The sequence below is a fragment of the Chelonoidis abingdonii genome, chromosome 2 (assembly GCF_003597395.2).
Source record: "Chelonoidis abingdonii isolate Lonesome George chromosome 2, CheloAbing_2.0, whole genome shotgun sequence".
NCBI lineage: Eukaryota > Metazoa > Chordata > Testudines > Testudinidae > Chelonoidis > Chelonoidis abingdonii.
In genome coordinates this window covers 100,094,306-100,110,893 of record NC_133770.1, presented here as the reverse complement: position 1 = coordinate 100,110,893, position 16,588 = coordinate 100,094,306, and the positions used below count along the sequence as shown (strand labels likewise).

At 46.3% G+C, this 16,588-nt stretch overlaps 1 protein-coding gene across 1 annotated transcript in view; it reads right to left on the bottom strand.

Annotated features, from left to right (window-relative positions):
* HECW1 (HECT, C2 and WW domain containing E3 ubiquitin protein ligase 1) overlaps positions 1-16,588 on the bottom strand; it is a 395,944-nt gene that overhangs the window by 242,535 nt on the left and 136,821 nt on the right. Inside the window, exon 4 of the mRNA XM_075062598.1 lies at positions 3,061-3,168. Coding sequence (XP_074918699.1) covers positions 3,061-3,168 — 108 coding nt within the window. The remainder of the gene's footprint in view (positions 1-3,060; positions 3,169-16,588) is intronic.

The following is a 16,588-nucleotide window of genomic DNA, read 5'->3' as shown; positions in this document are numbered from 1 at the left end:
CACTGTCACCGTATGTGAACTGGATGCTGCTGACAGAGGCAGTACTGCAGTGCTACACAGCAGCACTCATTTGCCTTTGCAAGGTAGCAGAGACGATTACCATCCCTATTGCACCGTCTGCCATGCCATTGTAAATTGGCAATGATGGTTATCAGTCGTTCTGTACCATCTGCTGCTCTCATGGGAGCTCCTGGCTGGCCTCGTTGAGGTCGGCTGAGGGCACATGGACAAAAATGGGAATGACTCCCCAGGTCGTTCCCTTTTTATGTTTTGTCTAAAAATAGAGTCAGTCCTGCCTAGAATATGGGGCAAGTGTACTAGAGAACCTGAAAGCACAGCCACTCCGGGTCAGAGCCCCAGAGATCCTGCAAAAATGATGAGCTGCATGCCATTCTAGGGGGTGCCCCTGCAACAACCCCACTCGTTGCTTCCCTCCTACTCCAGCCCTTCTGGGCTAGCATGGCAGTGTCCCCCATTTGTGTGATGAAGTAATAAAGAATGCAGAATAAGAAACATGACTTTTTAGTGAGATAAAATGAGGGGAAGAAGCCTCCAGCTGCTATGATCGTCCAGGCAGAACATTAAGGTGGCGGGGGAGAGGAGCCAGCCTCCCGCTGCTATGACAGTCCAGGCAGTACAGAATCTTTCTTTAGACATGAAGGGAGGGGGCTGATGGAGCTCAGCCTCCACTTGCTATGATGAAGACGGTTACCAGCTTTTCTGTACCATCTGCCAGGGATGACCGGGATTCATTCCATTTTTACCAGGCGCCCTGGCCAACCTCACCGAGGCCAGCCAGGAGCACTCACGGGCTGATGATGATGATGGATCAGTCACATTGTACCATCTGCCACCGGGAAGGGATGCTGGTGTTCAGCGCTGCAGCACCCGTCTACCAGCAGCATGCAGTAGACATAGGGGGACATTGAAAAAAAGCGAGGAACATTTTTTTCTTTTCTTGGGGGAAGGGTGTAAATTGAGACATATACCTGAAACACCTGAGAAAATGTTTTTGACCCTCAGGCATTGGGAGCTCAGCCAAGAATGCAAATGCTTTTGGAGACTGCGGATAATTGGAGTCCTCATACCCCCTCCTCCCTCTATGAGCATCCATTACATTCTTTGGCTTCCGTTACGCTTGTCACAGTATTGTGCTGTGGCCTTTGTCTATCATAGCCTGGAGATTTTTTCAAATGCTTTGGCATTTCGTCTTCTGTAACGGAGCTCTGATAGAACAGATTTGTCTCCCAATAAGCGATCAGATCCAGTATCTCCCATACGGTCCATGCTGGGGCTCTTTTTGGATTTGGGACTGCATCGCCACCCGTGCTCATCAGAGCTCCACGCTGGGCAAACAGGAAATGAAATCCAAAAGTTCGCTGGGCTTTTCCTGTCTACCTGGCCGGTGCATCCGAATTCAGATTGCTTTCCAGAGCGGTCACAATGGTGCATTGTGGGATACCACCCGGAGGCCAATACCGTTGATTTGCAGCCACACTAACCCTAATCCGACATGGCAATACCGATTTCAGCACTACTCCTCTCATCAGGGAGGAGTATAGAAATCGGTTTAAAGAGCACTTTATATCGATATAAAGGGTCTCGTTGTGTGGATGGGTGTAGGGTTGAATCGGTTTAACGCTGCTAAATTCGGTTTAAAAGCGTAGTGTAGACCAGGCCTACGAATACCCACAGAACACCTGCAGATGGCAGAATAAATTCCTGCTGGTGCCAGATATTTAGGTCAAATTCAGAGATGAGTCTAAGATGGCTAACTTACACATCTCTTCCAGATCCCTTAATATGTAAATTATACCACCTGAGTCTGAGTCCCTTAGACTGCCTTAAACCCAGTCAACCTTAGATTGATACCCACTTATACCTCCGTACATATCATCTCTGAATTTGGCCAAACAGTATAAGGGAGATAATTGGAAAAAAATCAGAAGTGACATGTAAATTGATGTATGTTAGACTCTTCTACACTCACCTATACCCTACTCCACACACTGGGTTCAGTGGAAGTTGTGCTATTGACTTCAGTGGGAGCAGGTTCAAGCCCTTAGACTCCATTACGCCAAAGTAGACTCCCTTATATCTACACTACTCTATCTGTGTGCAAAGTTTGTGTGACTTAGATGCTCAGGGGACTCAAAAACAGGTTAGCTATTATTTTAGATTCCCTGGGCCAGATTCAGATCTCAGTTGCATAGATGTAAATCAGGAGTAATTCCATTGACGTCAATGTAGTTGCATCAGTGTAAAACTAGCAAAAGAACAGTCTGGAGGCAGTGAGCAACTCGTAAAGTCCTCCAGTCAACTTATGAAGTCAGTGAGGTTTTTTTTTAAATGAAGACTGATTAAACAATTTAAGATTAGGCCCACTGTGGTGTGTTTCACAACACATTGATGTAAATCCTAACTGATCGTATAACTCAGACTATATGATGTGAAGTGGACTTTAATGCTTAATTATATCAGCCTGAAAATAGTTTGAATCAGTCAATATCCACAGTATTCATGACCTAGCAGACACTGTTGTTCACTGCTCCATAAAGCATTTTGGATCATCCTAATGTATAAATGCAGGAGTGGCCAAACCATGGTTCATGAGCCACATGTGTTTTTTTTTACAGTTAAAGTGCAGCTTGTGGCACTCCTTCCCCTCCCCTTCCCGCCCTCCCCCCACATTCTCCAACTACTAGACGTGGTGCGGAAGCTTGGGACCTTTGCATTGCAGCAGGGTGGTGGGGTAGGGGCTTCTGACCAATGGGGAGAGGGGTCTTGGGGCTCCAACCCGGCAGGGTGCACCTGCTGGGACTTGGGGCTTCAGCAGGAGCGGGGCAGACGACCCAAGCCCCAGCAGGCGTGCCCTGGCTCTCCAACTTCTGAAGATTGTCATATGTGGCTTTGAGGGTCAGTATGTTTGGCCACCCCTGTATAAAGGTATCATGCTTGAAACTTCCTGAAGGACATACAGACTATGGGCACAACCTAAAAAAAGCTCACTTCTTTCCACATTCACTGAATTGCACCGTAGTAGCATGAAAAAGTACTTACGCTCTACAAAGTAAGAGCTGGCATCAATCTTCCAGATAATCTGACCACGGTGAGAGCCATTGACCCCACGGTTCTTGTAGTCCAGAAAGTTTTCAGACAAGACCTCATCTACACACAGAAAAAATGACCTCATTAGCTGACTGTCAACACAGCACAAAAAGTGAAGAGAGAGGCCAAAGTATGTTTTACACTCCATAGAGTGTGCTACATCTGATAGCTTGCCAGCACAGGTAGATAAATTAGCTGTGTTATTTATTTATTATTTATATTTTATTTTTATTTATCCATTATTTACACTTTAAACAAATACACCTATCCTTAAAACACTAGATTTGTTTGGACATAATTTAAAATATACAATCATACAAAACTCTTAAAAATTACAACAGCTGACTCAGCCTGGATCAAACCATACCCAAATTAAAAAAAAATAAAAAATTCAACCAGCTGAATGACAGAGAATGTGAACAAAAACAATACCCTAGCACTCATCCCTCCTCCCAAAACATGGAGAACAGATCTGTATAGGCATTTGCATCCATCACCATTATATCCAATAGGTGCGTAGGTGGTTTTTACAGCAAGCAGAGAAAGTTACATCTGAGTTAATTCGGAACAAGGGATTTCAAAAACTCAGGTCTCTCCACAGATAGCACCCAGGTCCCTCCCATTTAAATGAAAGGATTGATAGCTAAGTGCTGTCCACTGCTTGTGATTATGGCTCATTGAAAGACATGGCATGTCCCAGACTATCAAGATCATTTCACAATAATGGTGTGTCTCTCAGTAATCTATTGCAGGTTACCTAAAACACTGAGAGACTGAGGGCCATTGTGGTGTTTAGATGTGCTTGTAATTATTAGAACTGGGAGCACTGGCTGTTGGGAGTCTGAAAGGACAGGAAACAGGAAGGAGGGGGGAGGAGTTGAGGAGGCTGAGTGAAAGTTACAGAGGGTGCAGCAGCAGTTGGTAAAGAGGTTCCCACCATAAAAAAAAAGTGCCGTTGAAGCTTGTTAGTACCTTTCCTGCTTGATGCAACAGCCATATTGGCAACTTGATAGGACTCAATGGTCCACATCAGAACTTCCCCAGACTCTCGGGGCCACAACCCCTAACTCTGCATACCCATTTACGCTGATTTTAAAATTAAAAAGTAACACACAGCCACAATATCTTGCATGTATTCATATTTCTATTAATTGATTAATAGAAATTGTTTGCCAGCTGAGTTCACTCTCAGTGAAAACCAGAAACTATGTACATACCTTTAGAGGGCAATAACAAGCTTAGGTTCTGGCCTGTGTCAATCACTTGTGTCCAGGAATGCAGAGGCCAAAGTAAGGACAATGGATGGGCTGTGCTGTGCTGTGCATGCCTTGGCCTAATTATTCAAACTTTTTTGGAATGAAATGAATTATGAACTGTCTAAACATTTTTCCTAGTGGGAAGAAGAGTTCTCAATCAACACGGATCAATGAATACCTTCCCGTATTTTTCTTTTCCAGCAACGAATAAGTAGCTTAAATTTTAATCTGAATAAATTCTTAAACGTGTATTTTAATCAAGTGGCTCTTACAGCTGAAGGTACTTCTGTGGGTACTTAAATTTTAGTTTGACAAAGACTAAGCTGATTAATGGTTATGGTAAAAGCTGTGGGAAGATGAGCACCAATAAGGTCCTGGGTTCAAATTCAGCATATTAACTGAATGATCTCAGGCAAACCATTTGATTTGCTATTGCCTGGGTCAGCTCAGTTGCAAAACGGAGTAAAGAGGAAGACGCCATGGAAAACTAGATATTGTGTCTGAGTTGAACTAAACTGAATACATAATTTACATCTGATACTGTAAATTATCAGATAAGGAGTAGACATTTGATAAGACAAGCTTATGTCATTATCAAGACAAGCTTCCAGTGACAGATCACTAGAAGTGTGCAACACTACCAGCTATTCAAGGGTCCATCATGCAGCTGCTTCATTTGAAGAACTCCCCCCGGTTACTTCAATGGTGGCTGTAGGATCTAGTCTCCCAAGTGAAGACCTAAGTGGTGAAGCTTACTCCTGAAGGTATTCTGTGCCAAAAATTCAAAATTCTGCTCACGGTATTTTAAAATTCTGCAAAATTCTGCAAATTTTATTTGTCAAATAAATGTGGCAGTTCCAGCATGGCATTGGAGAGCACAGGCCATTGGCTGCACAAAGACGGGAGTTCACTGTGTAGCTCCCTCTGGGACATGCACTCAGTGGTGAGGTCGCACCCAACCCTGACACAGCGCAAGGACCAGGCCTGCCCCAGAAACATCCCAGGGCCCTGTCCCTCTGTGCCATGTATGGGCAGGCAAGCTCAGCAAGGCAGGATCCAACTGTGGAGGGACTTCATGTGGAGAGATCCAGGTGTGGGTTGAGAGGGTTCTCTGAGGGACAATCTGGGTGCAGATGGCTCAGTGGTGGATCTGGGTGCGGAGGGAATCTGGATGCACAGAGGCTTGTTGGGGGGTTCTGGGTGTAACGGTAATGGGACCCTGCAGAGGGTCCAGGTGAAGGTGGTTGGAGCTCAGCAAGAGGGGCTTGGGTGTGAGGGGAAACAGAGCTCAGCAGGGGGGTCTGGGTGTGGGGGGCTCAGAAGGAGGGTCCAGATGCTGGGGAAGTGGGGATCCAAATGCAGCTGGCTGGGGCTTGATGGGGTGGGGATCCGGGTGTGAGTGGCTCATTGGGGTGGTCCGTCCAGTTGCAAGGGAGTGGGGAACTCTGTCTAGGGGGGAGATGAGACTTAGTGGGAGGGTCTGGGTATGAGGGAGTATGGATGCACAGGGGATTGGGTGGATGGGGAAGCAGTTCCCTGTAGAGAGATCCCTTTGCCTCCAGCTGAGGTGCGATGGGTGCAGGAAGTGCGGGGGGAGGAGAGTTTGCAGAGCTTCCTGCAGCTGGGGGAGAAATATCAGGGTGGATCTGACCCGGCCCCAGATGCCATGCAGGGGAAGAGGAAGTCTCATCCTCCCCAGCTCATCTGGGGACTAGAAGCTGAGCCTGGCGCAGAGTAGGAGCCAGCAGCTGGGTCTTCCCCAGTCCTGTCCCACAGTGATTTACCTCTATGCTGTCTGCCCTAGAACCAAAAACTTACTGGTGGGGAGGGTTGCATGACTGCTTTTGTGGCTTCCCTTTGCTTCCTCATCAGAAAGTAATTTTTCTGCAGGGAAGCAAAGAAATCTGCAGGGGACATATATTCTGTGCATGCACAGTTGCACAGAATTCCCCCAGGAGTAAAAGGTGGTCAGAACATCTACAACAATTCTGTGACCTACAAACCAAGTTTAGAAAGTTCTTTGGTAAGGAAAAATCAACACCAAAAGAATAGATCTGTTGGTTGATCCTAGGGCAGAGGTGGGCAAACTACAGCCTGCGGGCCACATCCGGCCCATGGGACCCTCCTGCCCGGCCCCTGAGCTACTGGCCCAGGAGGAGGGTCCCATGGCCCCCAGCCCAACCGCTGCTGTCCTTCCTCCCCCGCAGCCTCAGCTCACTGCGCCGCTGGGCCTGACCCAGTATTCTGTGCTGCACAGTGGTGTGGCTGTAGCGCTGCCAGTCACCAGTGCTCCAGACAGCACGGTAAGGGGGCAGGGAGCGGGTAGGGGGTTGGATAGAGGGCAGGGGTGTTTAGGGACTTTGGGGGTGGATAGGGGTTGAGGTCAGAGGGTGGGGAGCACGGGGGTTGAATGGAGGCAGGGGTTCCGGGGGGGGGCAGTCAGGAAGGAGAGGTGGGTTTGGATGGGGCAGCGGGGGGGCAGTCAGGAGAAGGGGTTCTGGGCGCAGTCAGGGGACAGGGAGAAGAGTTAGTTGCATGGGGCAAGGGTCCTGGGGAGGCTGTCAGGGACCAGAGGGGTTAGATGGGGTAGGAATCCTGGGGTGGCCATCAGGGGGTGAGAAGCAGGGGGGATCAGATAGCGGGCAGGGGCCAGGTCATGCCTGGCTGTTTGGGGAGGCACAGCCTCCCCTAACCGACCCTCCATACAATTTTGGAAACCTGATGCGGTCCTCAGGCCAAAAAGGTTGCCTGCCCCTGTCCAAGGGAGTGCTAAATGCCTTCAACTCCCAGTGAGAGTCAAGGGCGCTCACACCTCATAGGATTAGGTCCAAATAGCAGATATTTCTTTCAGTGGAAATAAAGGCGTGAGAAAGAATAAAGATATATGATATATGGATATAAACGTTTTTAAAAAATGAACTTATTTGATAGGACTTAAGTCAACGTTCTAAAGGATTGAGCTGCTGCGGAACTCTAATACTAGATTTGTTCACAGTGACTCAGTAAAAGCATATTAAGCTCCCACGACACTATTAAACAGTACACAAAGGGCAAAAATGAAGAAGATAAATATTATTTAAAAAAATCTACAAAGATTAAACTGAGATTAGACTTCTTTTAAATAGAATTGAAAAGAAAGGCTACTTACTTGGCTCAGTGATTAGAGTTCTTTGAGATGTGTGGTCCCTAGCTGTATTCCACTTGCAGTGCACAAGGGCCTGAGTCTGGAAGATTTTTGCTAGCAATGTCTGTTGTCTGCACCTGCATCTCTCTCTTCCTGTGCACCAACCACCTCTCCAGTCCCATTTCTGCCATGAATAGCACTAGGATAAGACTCCACTACACAGGGGAAGAAGGACAGGCAGTGGAATATAGACAGGGACAGCACATCTTGAAGAACCCCAATTACTGTACAAGGGAAATAACCTTTCTTTCTTTTTTGAGTGATGTTCCCTACTTGTATTCTACTCCAGGTGACTCTCAAGCAGTATTCATTGAGGATGAGGGTGGGAGGAACAGTGCTATATGATAGGCTGAAGGACTGCTCTCCCAAAAAAAGGTGTCTGCTGTAGAATCCTGAACCAAGGCATAATGTCTCACAAAGCTATGCATGGAGCCCTACATTGCCATTCTGCAACTGTGTAGGAGAGGGATATCTCAAAGTAAAGCTGCTGGTATAACCTGGGCACTAGTTGAGTAGAGCCTCATATCTTGAGGGGGAGAGGTCGCCATCAGCTCAAACATCAGGATGCAGCCCAGTATCCATTTGGACAGTCTTTCTGAGGACATAGCTCCTCATCTCATGCATTTGGCAAAGGAAACAAAAAGTTTTGGGAGATTTTCTGAAGGATTTAATCCTCTATAGATAAGTTAAAGTTGGAGGACATTCAAAGAATGGGGCTTCCTGTCCAATCTGGCAGCATGGGGCTTCAGATAGAAGACAGGTAAGTGGTTCAGATGGAATTCCAAGATTACTTGTGGAATTAATTTAGGATAAGGACCTTGTCCTTATGGAAGATCAGGTAGGGTGAGTCTGTCACAAAGGTTTGCAGCTTACTTACTCTTCTGGGTAGGTGTCTGCAACAGAAAGGCAAGCTTCATAGACAGATGAACAAAAGAACATGAGGGTAAAGGTCTGAATGGGGGAATTAATGATGATAGGACTAGACTGAGGCCCCATATTGGGGCAGGTTTCAGCACCAGAGGAAAGGTTCTGACAAGTCTCTTCAGAAATCTTACTATAATCTGATGGGCAAAAACTGAATGGCTGTCCAGAAGAGGGTAAAAGACACTAATGGCTGCCAAGGGCACTGCACAAGGAGCTGAGAGATAATCCTGACATTTTCAGAGACGAGATGATCAAGAATACTAGGGATCTCAGAACGCTCTGGAGGTAGTCGACTATGCTGACACTGAATAGAGACTCTTTTCCATTTTGCTGTGTAGCATTTTCTTTTGGAATCTTTTCTACTACTGCTAAGGATGGATGGTATTGCTTCTGAGCATGACTAGTCTAGGTCTGTTGTCCATCTGTTGGATGGAGGAGAAAGAGGCCTCTATATCAATAGGGGATGCCATTGATAACGGTGGTCTGATTAAGTGAGTGGCAAACTGATCAGGGAATATCAGTGATTCCAGGTCCATATAGATAATAAAGTCCTTGAGCTCCATGAAGCTGTAGAGTGGACTGGACTTCTGTCTCTTGGTAGAGCTGGCTTCAGACAGGAATAGTTGTTGCTACCAAGATCTCCTTTTTTCTGCGTGTCAGTACTGTTCCCTACTTTCCCTTGTCAGTATTGAGGATGGTCCTGCCCCTTTGACCAAAGATGGTTTCAGGGCACTTTTGGTTCTCAGTGACAAGGAACTGGCACCATGCTCTTAAGAGCTCCTGACATAGACATACTGCGATGTAGAGTCTCACCTGACTCAAAGGGTGTCAGAGACAAGCTCCTCTTTTTGTATGAGGATTTGGAGAGAGATTTCTCCCAATGCTTACAACAGTGTTTGTGCTTACCCTCCTCACATCTGTTCTGTTTGGAAGAGTTTTTAACTCTGCTCTGTGTAGCTATGGAGACCACTGTGCTCAAAGGGGCCCTTCTCAGGGCCTCAGCTAGATGTACCGGGGGGTCTGATGGGCCAGGATTGGACTGGGTTCTCACTGAGCAGTCCAATAGGAATCTTCTAAATCTAAATTCACAGAATTGATGGGTTCAGTGAGGAAGGGGCTGGCAGATATTGCAATTAGAAGCTGGTATGAGCGTCCCTGAGGCAACAGAGACAGGCCACACAGATCTTGAATCCCAGGATCTTGGACATACAAGGCATCTCATGCATGAGAGTGTCTTGTAGAGGGACTCCCAGAGCTCTAAAAATTGCTGAACTACCCTATCTAGAAACAGGCTTTAGAAACTATTTGCGACTTTCTACAAATTTAGAACAAGAACACAAGCTAAAGCTGTGAACATTGAAGAGGTTCATCTCAGACCAGGGGCAGCAGAAAGGAACTGGAGAGGCAGTCAGTCCGTACTGCCCCTTATGCCCTCAGCATAGGGGCACAAGCACATACCAGCTGACGCTGCTAGAGAAAAATCTTCTGGGCTCCAGCTCATGGAGCTCGTGCGCACCTCGAATGGAATACATCACTCAAAGAAGAATTAAACAAAGGGTAAAGCACAGGGCAGATGCCAGTGTTATTTCTTTGGTTTTATGCAAAAGAGTTCTGCAGGGAGCAAGATAAGTGGGCTACCAACTATAAACTCTTTGGTGATGTTCCCTTGAGGGATTTACAAAGGAAATCCCTTTAAAGAGGTTATTAATGATTGCAATGGATATTCATAAAAGGCAATACCATCTACAGTACATTTTCCCTTTGCTGATTTGCTAATTACCTGTAATTATTTCATTAGCTCAGTTTCATGCACTGTATGGAAGTGGAGATTTTTCAGTGTATTAAAATTTTACATTTCCATGCTATGCCTGCAATTTCTCCAGTAAAAATTCTCTGGGATGATTTCCGTTCTTCATTTACAATTTCCATTTCTGATCCCTTTCACTATCCAAATTTTTATTAGAAACAAAAACAACCCTCACCTCATCCCAAGGTATAAATTTTTGTAAAGAGAAAGATAGAAACAAATTTGATTAGGTGTGAGTATCAACCCTCCCCTTGTTCATGAATCATCTGAGTTATTTGAAACCGAAGTCTTCAACATAGCAGCACAGGCATCTGGCACCAAACCTACAGGACTAGTATTAGCTGCCAGCAAGAGCAGTCTCTTTTCCAAGAGAGGAGATGGGTTGCTGGGTCCAGGTGCTCGGTCAGGTGCATCATCAGGAATTCCAGCCTGGATCTCTCTTTCCCTTACCCCAGGAGTTTGGGAGCTATTTCTCCATGTGTTGCCTCCAGATGGGATACGTGTATGTGTGTGTGAAGGGGGGCTGGCCACTGGTGTCAGGGGTTGTATGAAGGGAGTTTGGCCCAAATCTTTCTCTCTCCCCTCCTTGATGTTGGGGGAAACTTCTGTTCCCTCTAGCACCCCTGTGCAGGGGCGGCTCCAGGCACCAGCACGCCAAGCGCGTGCCTGGGGCGGCAAGCCATGGGGGGTGCTCTGCCGGCTGCCAAAAGGTGGTAGGCGGGTTGCCTTTGGCGGCATGCCTGCGGAGGGTCTGCTGGTCCCACGGCTTTGGGGGACTTCCCGCAGGCATGCCGCCGAATCAGTGGGATCGGGGACCTCCCGCAGACAAGCCACCAAAGGCAGCCTGCCTGCCGTGCTTGGGGTGGCAAAATACCTAGAGCCACCCCTGCCCCTGTGTGTGTGTGTGTGTGACTGGGAAAGGGGAAATGTGCCACTTGCCACAGGAGGTCACAGGGAAGGGAGTCTGATCTGGCTTTCTTGTTTCCTTGCCCCAGCAGTTCCCTGCCATACCCAGTGTAACTGCGCTACTGCAGGAACCCAGACTCAGAATGTTCAGTGATTTTGGCAGGCTGCCAAAAATGTCCAGAGACTCTTAAATGAAAGAGGGGAAATGACCATTTTAAACACTTCGTATCTTAATCAAACTTGCCTGAAAATCCACGAGGAAACAAAAAGAAAAGAAGTGACACCTCTGTAGCCTAAGGGGACTCCCCTTGCTGAATACGAAAGGCCCACTGCAGATAATGGAGGTATGAGAGCTTCTCAAAGAAAATGTTACATGAACTCTAGTAGTAAGTGTTATCAAGCTACATATAGTGTTCACTACCAACTCCTGCTCTAGTGAAGTCGGGTAATGTGTGCTTGCATGTATGTGTATGCATGTACAGTTTATAAGCTATGGAGGTAGATGGAATACAATATATGATGGCACAGTAGGAACGTTGTATTAACATGGGTTTAGAATGGTCAGATCAGCCCTTATAAACTATGCAGATCATCCCAAACAAATGCCAATATACTCTTTAACCACCCCACAGCATCATATATTTTGCATATGTCATGTATGTTACAGGGAAAAAATTCTTGGAATATTTTATCCCTAAGGGTATAAAACCATGTGCCTTGCTACCATCAGTCTATCTATAGAGCAAGAGAGAGAGAAGAATAACTACTAAAGGTAAAACAAGTCCATTAAGACCTCAAATGGCTCTTCTAGAGGTGCAAATGTCATGGCTTTAAAATCCAGTATCTTGGGTCTTTTCAAAATCTAAATGTAAGCACTGTGTGTCCCTTTGTGAAAAGGGTGGATAATTTCCCCCCGTTCAAGGAGATACCTCATTTTTAGCCCAGCAGAAATGGAGATACTGGATTTTAAATGCACACAATATTTATGTCTAGAAAAGCAGTTACTAATCCAGAATGAAATCTTGTCCACTCTTGACTTCATGCAGGGGTAATTTTGGGGGGTGGAGGAACAGAAGAGAAAATATTTCCTAGCAGAGAAATATTTGTGGAGGTGAAATATATTTTTAAGAAGATCATTTGTGCAAGGGAGAACAAATCCCAGTACTTTATCTTTCTATTGAGCAACCTTATGAATAAGTTAAATGACCTTAAAGCACACAACATACTTTACCTCCCCAAGGTAAATGGTGAAATACTTCAGTTTAGCTCCATATAAAATACATAGCCCATCCTGGACAATGATCCCACACTTTCACAGGTCTTGGGTGGCAGGCCAGTCCTCGCCCACAGACAACCTGCCAACCTGAAACGTATTCTCACCAGCAACTGCACACTGCACCATAGTAACTCCAGCTCAGGAACAGAACCAAATCCATGCAACAAATCCTCCCGATGCCAACTCGCCACATATCCTACACCAGCGACACCATCATAGGACCTAACCAGATCAGCCACACCATCACTGGTTCATTCACTGCACGTCCACCAATGTAATATACGATCATATGCCAGCAAGCCCCTCTGCTATGTACATCGGCCAAACTGGACAGTCACTACGGAAAAAGGAATAAATGGACACAAATCAGATATCAGGATGGCAAGTAAGACAAAACCTGTAAGGAGAGCATTAAAACCTCCCTGGCCACACAATAAGCAGACCTTAAGGTGGCGAATCTCTGCAGCAAAAAAAGTCTTCAGGACCAGCTGTAAAAGAAACTGCGAGCTTCAGTTATTTGCAAATTGACACATAGCTCTGGACTAAACAAAGACTGTGAATGGAATGCCAATTCAGAACCAGTTTCTCCTCCTCCCTGGTTTTCACACCTCTACTGCTAGGAACAGAGGCCGTCACCCTCCTGACGAACTACCTCGTTACTCTACTTGCTTGCTAGCATATATATACCTGCCCCCTGGAAATTTCCACTAACCTGCGCTGACGAGTGGGTATTCACCCACGAAAGCTCACGCTCCAAAACTCCGTTATGTCTATAAGGTGCACAGGATTCTCTGCGCTTTCACAGATCCAGACTAAACACGGCTACCCCTCTGATACTCTTGACACCATGCAAGGCACGGCAATTTAAGCCGTACGGAGTGGAAATCCTCAACCTGCATGAAGAAACTTGCACAATAACAGACAGATATCATCTTCCTTTCCAAATGCAAAGGATGGACATCATACCAAATGGACTAAAGGTAAAAAATCCACTGCATCTACATACTAACAGACACAGTGAGAGATTATCCATAACACTGTCAAAGAAACTGAGGAACCACCTGATCAAGCGATCCTATAACAGCAAAACAGGAAAACATCAAAAAAGAGCTTCCAACCTGGAGACCTTCATTAATACAACTTGCCATAAAACGGACTTCACTAAAATAAGACAGGAGATCTACAAGCCACTCACTCACATCTTCTACAAAGAAAAAGGACTGTAAGGCTGTCTAAACTCCTACCTGACACATGGGGCCACAACCGTGTACCCCTAACCACCACGCAATAATGTGTCAACTCTCCATACACCACTCAGGCCCAGAAGAAAAGTCCTGTCCTTCTCGGGACGCTCGTTCTGCCCTGCCACCCGCCCACCAACATGATACAGTCTGTGCGATCTGGAGCCTACTTTCGCCCGTCTGCGACTCAAGAATACTTCCAGAACAACACGAACAGGTGCACTGATACACAGTACCACACTCCCAACAAGCACAAGAAGATGATCCACATGGATCCTCCTGAGGGTCGAAATGACAGTCGGGACCTAGTACATTGGAATGCTTCGCCGACGTGCAAAGGCAGCAAAATGTGGAAAAACAACACCGCTTGCCGCATACCTAAGCATGGCAGAACGCAATGCCACCACAGCCTCAGAAACACCCTGAACATTATCATCAAAGAGGCTGATAAAGGAGGTGCTGTTGCGTCATGACAGGTCTGACACCAAGAAGGAGCGCCGCACAGACAACTCTCCAATACCAAAATCTACAGGCCACTTCCCTCGAGAGCCCCGGAGAACACGAAGACTGGACCACGACTCAGGACAAACTCCCTACACTAACTACCAAGAAAAAATCAGCATACCCTTAGAGCCCCGACCAGGGTTTATTCTATCTACTACCAAGAATCCAACCACCGGAAATCCGGAGCCCATCATCTCGGGCATTGGCACTCTCCGAAGACTGTCTGGATATGTGGACTCTCTTAACTCAGACCCTATGCCACAGCACTCACCAGGCTATCTCCGGTGACACCACTGATTTCCGAGGAAACTACAATGCATGGTCACGCTCCCAGAAAACACCATCCTAGCCACCATGGATGTAGAGGCCTCTCTACACAATAAAACATCCACATCACAGATGGAATACAGCTGGTTAGAACAGTATCCTGATGATGCCACAGCACAAACGGGCTGCTGAAGCTCTGTGCCTTTATAACTACACACACAACTATGTCAAGTTTGATGAATAATATAACCGTCAGATCAGTGGCACTGCTATGGGCACCGCATGGCCCCCAATACGCCAATATTATTATGGCGACCTGGAACAACGCTTCTCAGCTCTCGCCACTCACGCCCCTTCTCTACCTACGCTACATTGATGACATTTCATCATCTGGACCCATGGGAGGAGAACTCTAGAAAAATTCCACCACGATTTCAACAACTTCCAACCCACCATCACCTCAGCCTGACCAATCTACACCGGGAGGTCCACTTTCTAGACACCCACGGTGCAAATAAGTGAATGTCACATTAACACCAACTCTATATCGAAACTACCGACTGCGACGCCTACCTTCAATGCCTCAGCTTTCCATCCCGGGCACAATCACAACGATTCCATTGTCTACAGCCAAGCACTGGGAGGTAACAACCGCATCTGCTCTAAACCCCTCAGATCAGAGACCAACACCATACAAAATCTCCACCAAGCATTCTCTAAACTAACAAATCCGCACGGAAGGAAAATTAGGAAAACAGATCCAACAGAGCCAGACGTGTACCGCAGAAGCCCCTACTGCAGACAACCCAAGAAAGAACCAAACAGGACTCCACGCCATCACTACAGCCACCAGCTTAAACCCTCCAATGCATCACAGGGATCTAACAAACCCATCCTGGACAATGATCCACACTTTCCGTCTTGGGTGGCAGGACCAGTCCTCGCCCACAGACATACCTGCCAACCTGAAAACGTATTCTCACCAGAACTGCAACTGCACCATAGTAACTCCAGCTCAGGAACCAAGCATGCAACAAACCTCGATGCCCAAATCGCACATATCTACACCAGCGACACCAACATAGGACCTAACCAGATCAGCCCACACCATCACTGGTTCATTCACCCTGCACGTCCACCAATGTAATATACGCCATCATAATGCCAGCAATGCCCCTCTGCTATGTACAATCGGCCAAAACTGGAACAGTCACGAGGAAAAGGATAAATGGACACAATAAGATATAACAGGAATGTGCAATAAAAAACCCTGTAAGACGAGCACTTCAACCTCCCTGCCACACATAGCAGACCCTTAAGGTGGCTATCCTGCAGCAAAAAACTTAAGGACCAGACTGTAAGAGAAACTGCTGACTTCAGTTCATTTGCAAATTTGACACCATCAGCTCCTGGACCTAATAAAGACTGTGAATGGCTTGCCAATTACAGAACCAGTTTCTCCCCCTTGGTTTTCACACCTCTACTGCTAGAACGGGCCTCACCCTCCGGACTGAACTAAACCTCGTTATCTCTAGCTGTGCTTGCTAGCAAGTATAGTATACCTGCCCGTGTGGAAATTTCCACTACCTGCCGTCTGACGAAGTGGGTATTCACTCCACGAAAGCTCAACGCTCCAAAAACCTTCTGGTTAGTCTTAAGTGCCACAGATTCTCTGCTGCTTTCTCATAGATCCAGACTAATCAACGGCTACCCCTCTGATATATAGCAGAGTTATGCTTCTGCCTTCGTGTATTTGAACCAGCGTGCTAATGGCTTTTGAACATTTTTTCCATAAAACAATCTACATGCACACCCTATTCCTTTAAAAAAAATGAGAATATAGCTTAACTAATTTCTCTCACCTATGAAGGAGATATCTTTCTGGACTCTGCTGAGTACTTTTCAGGTGCATAGAAAATGTTTCCTGGCTGGTCATTCAGCAGAGCTGGATAGCCGTAGCATCAGCAAAAGAGAGGAGATTTGTCTAAGAGGAAGTAGAAAAACAGCAAAAACATATTGCATCAAAAGAGTAAAGGGCTAGAAGATAGTCTCTATCTAGCCTAATTTGGGTCAGGTGTAGCAATGGACAAACATAACTGTCTTTGCCTAAAAGGA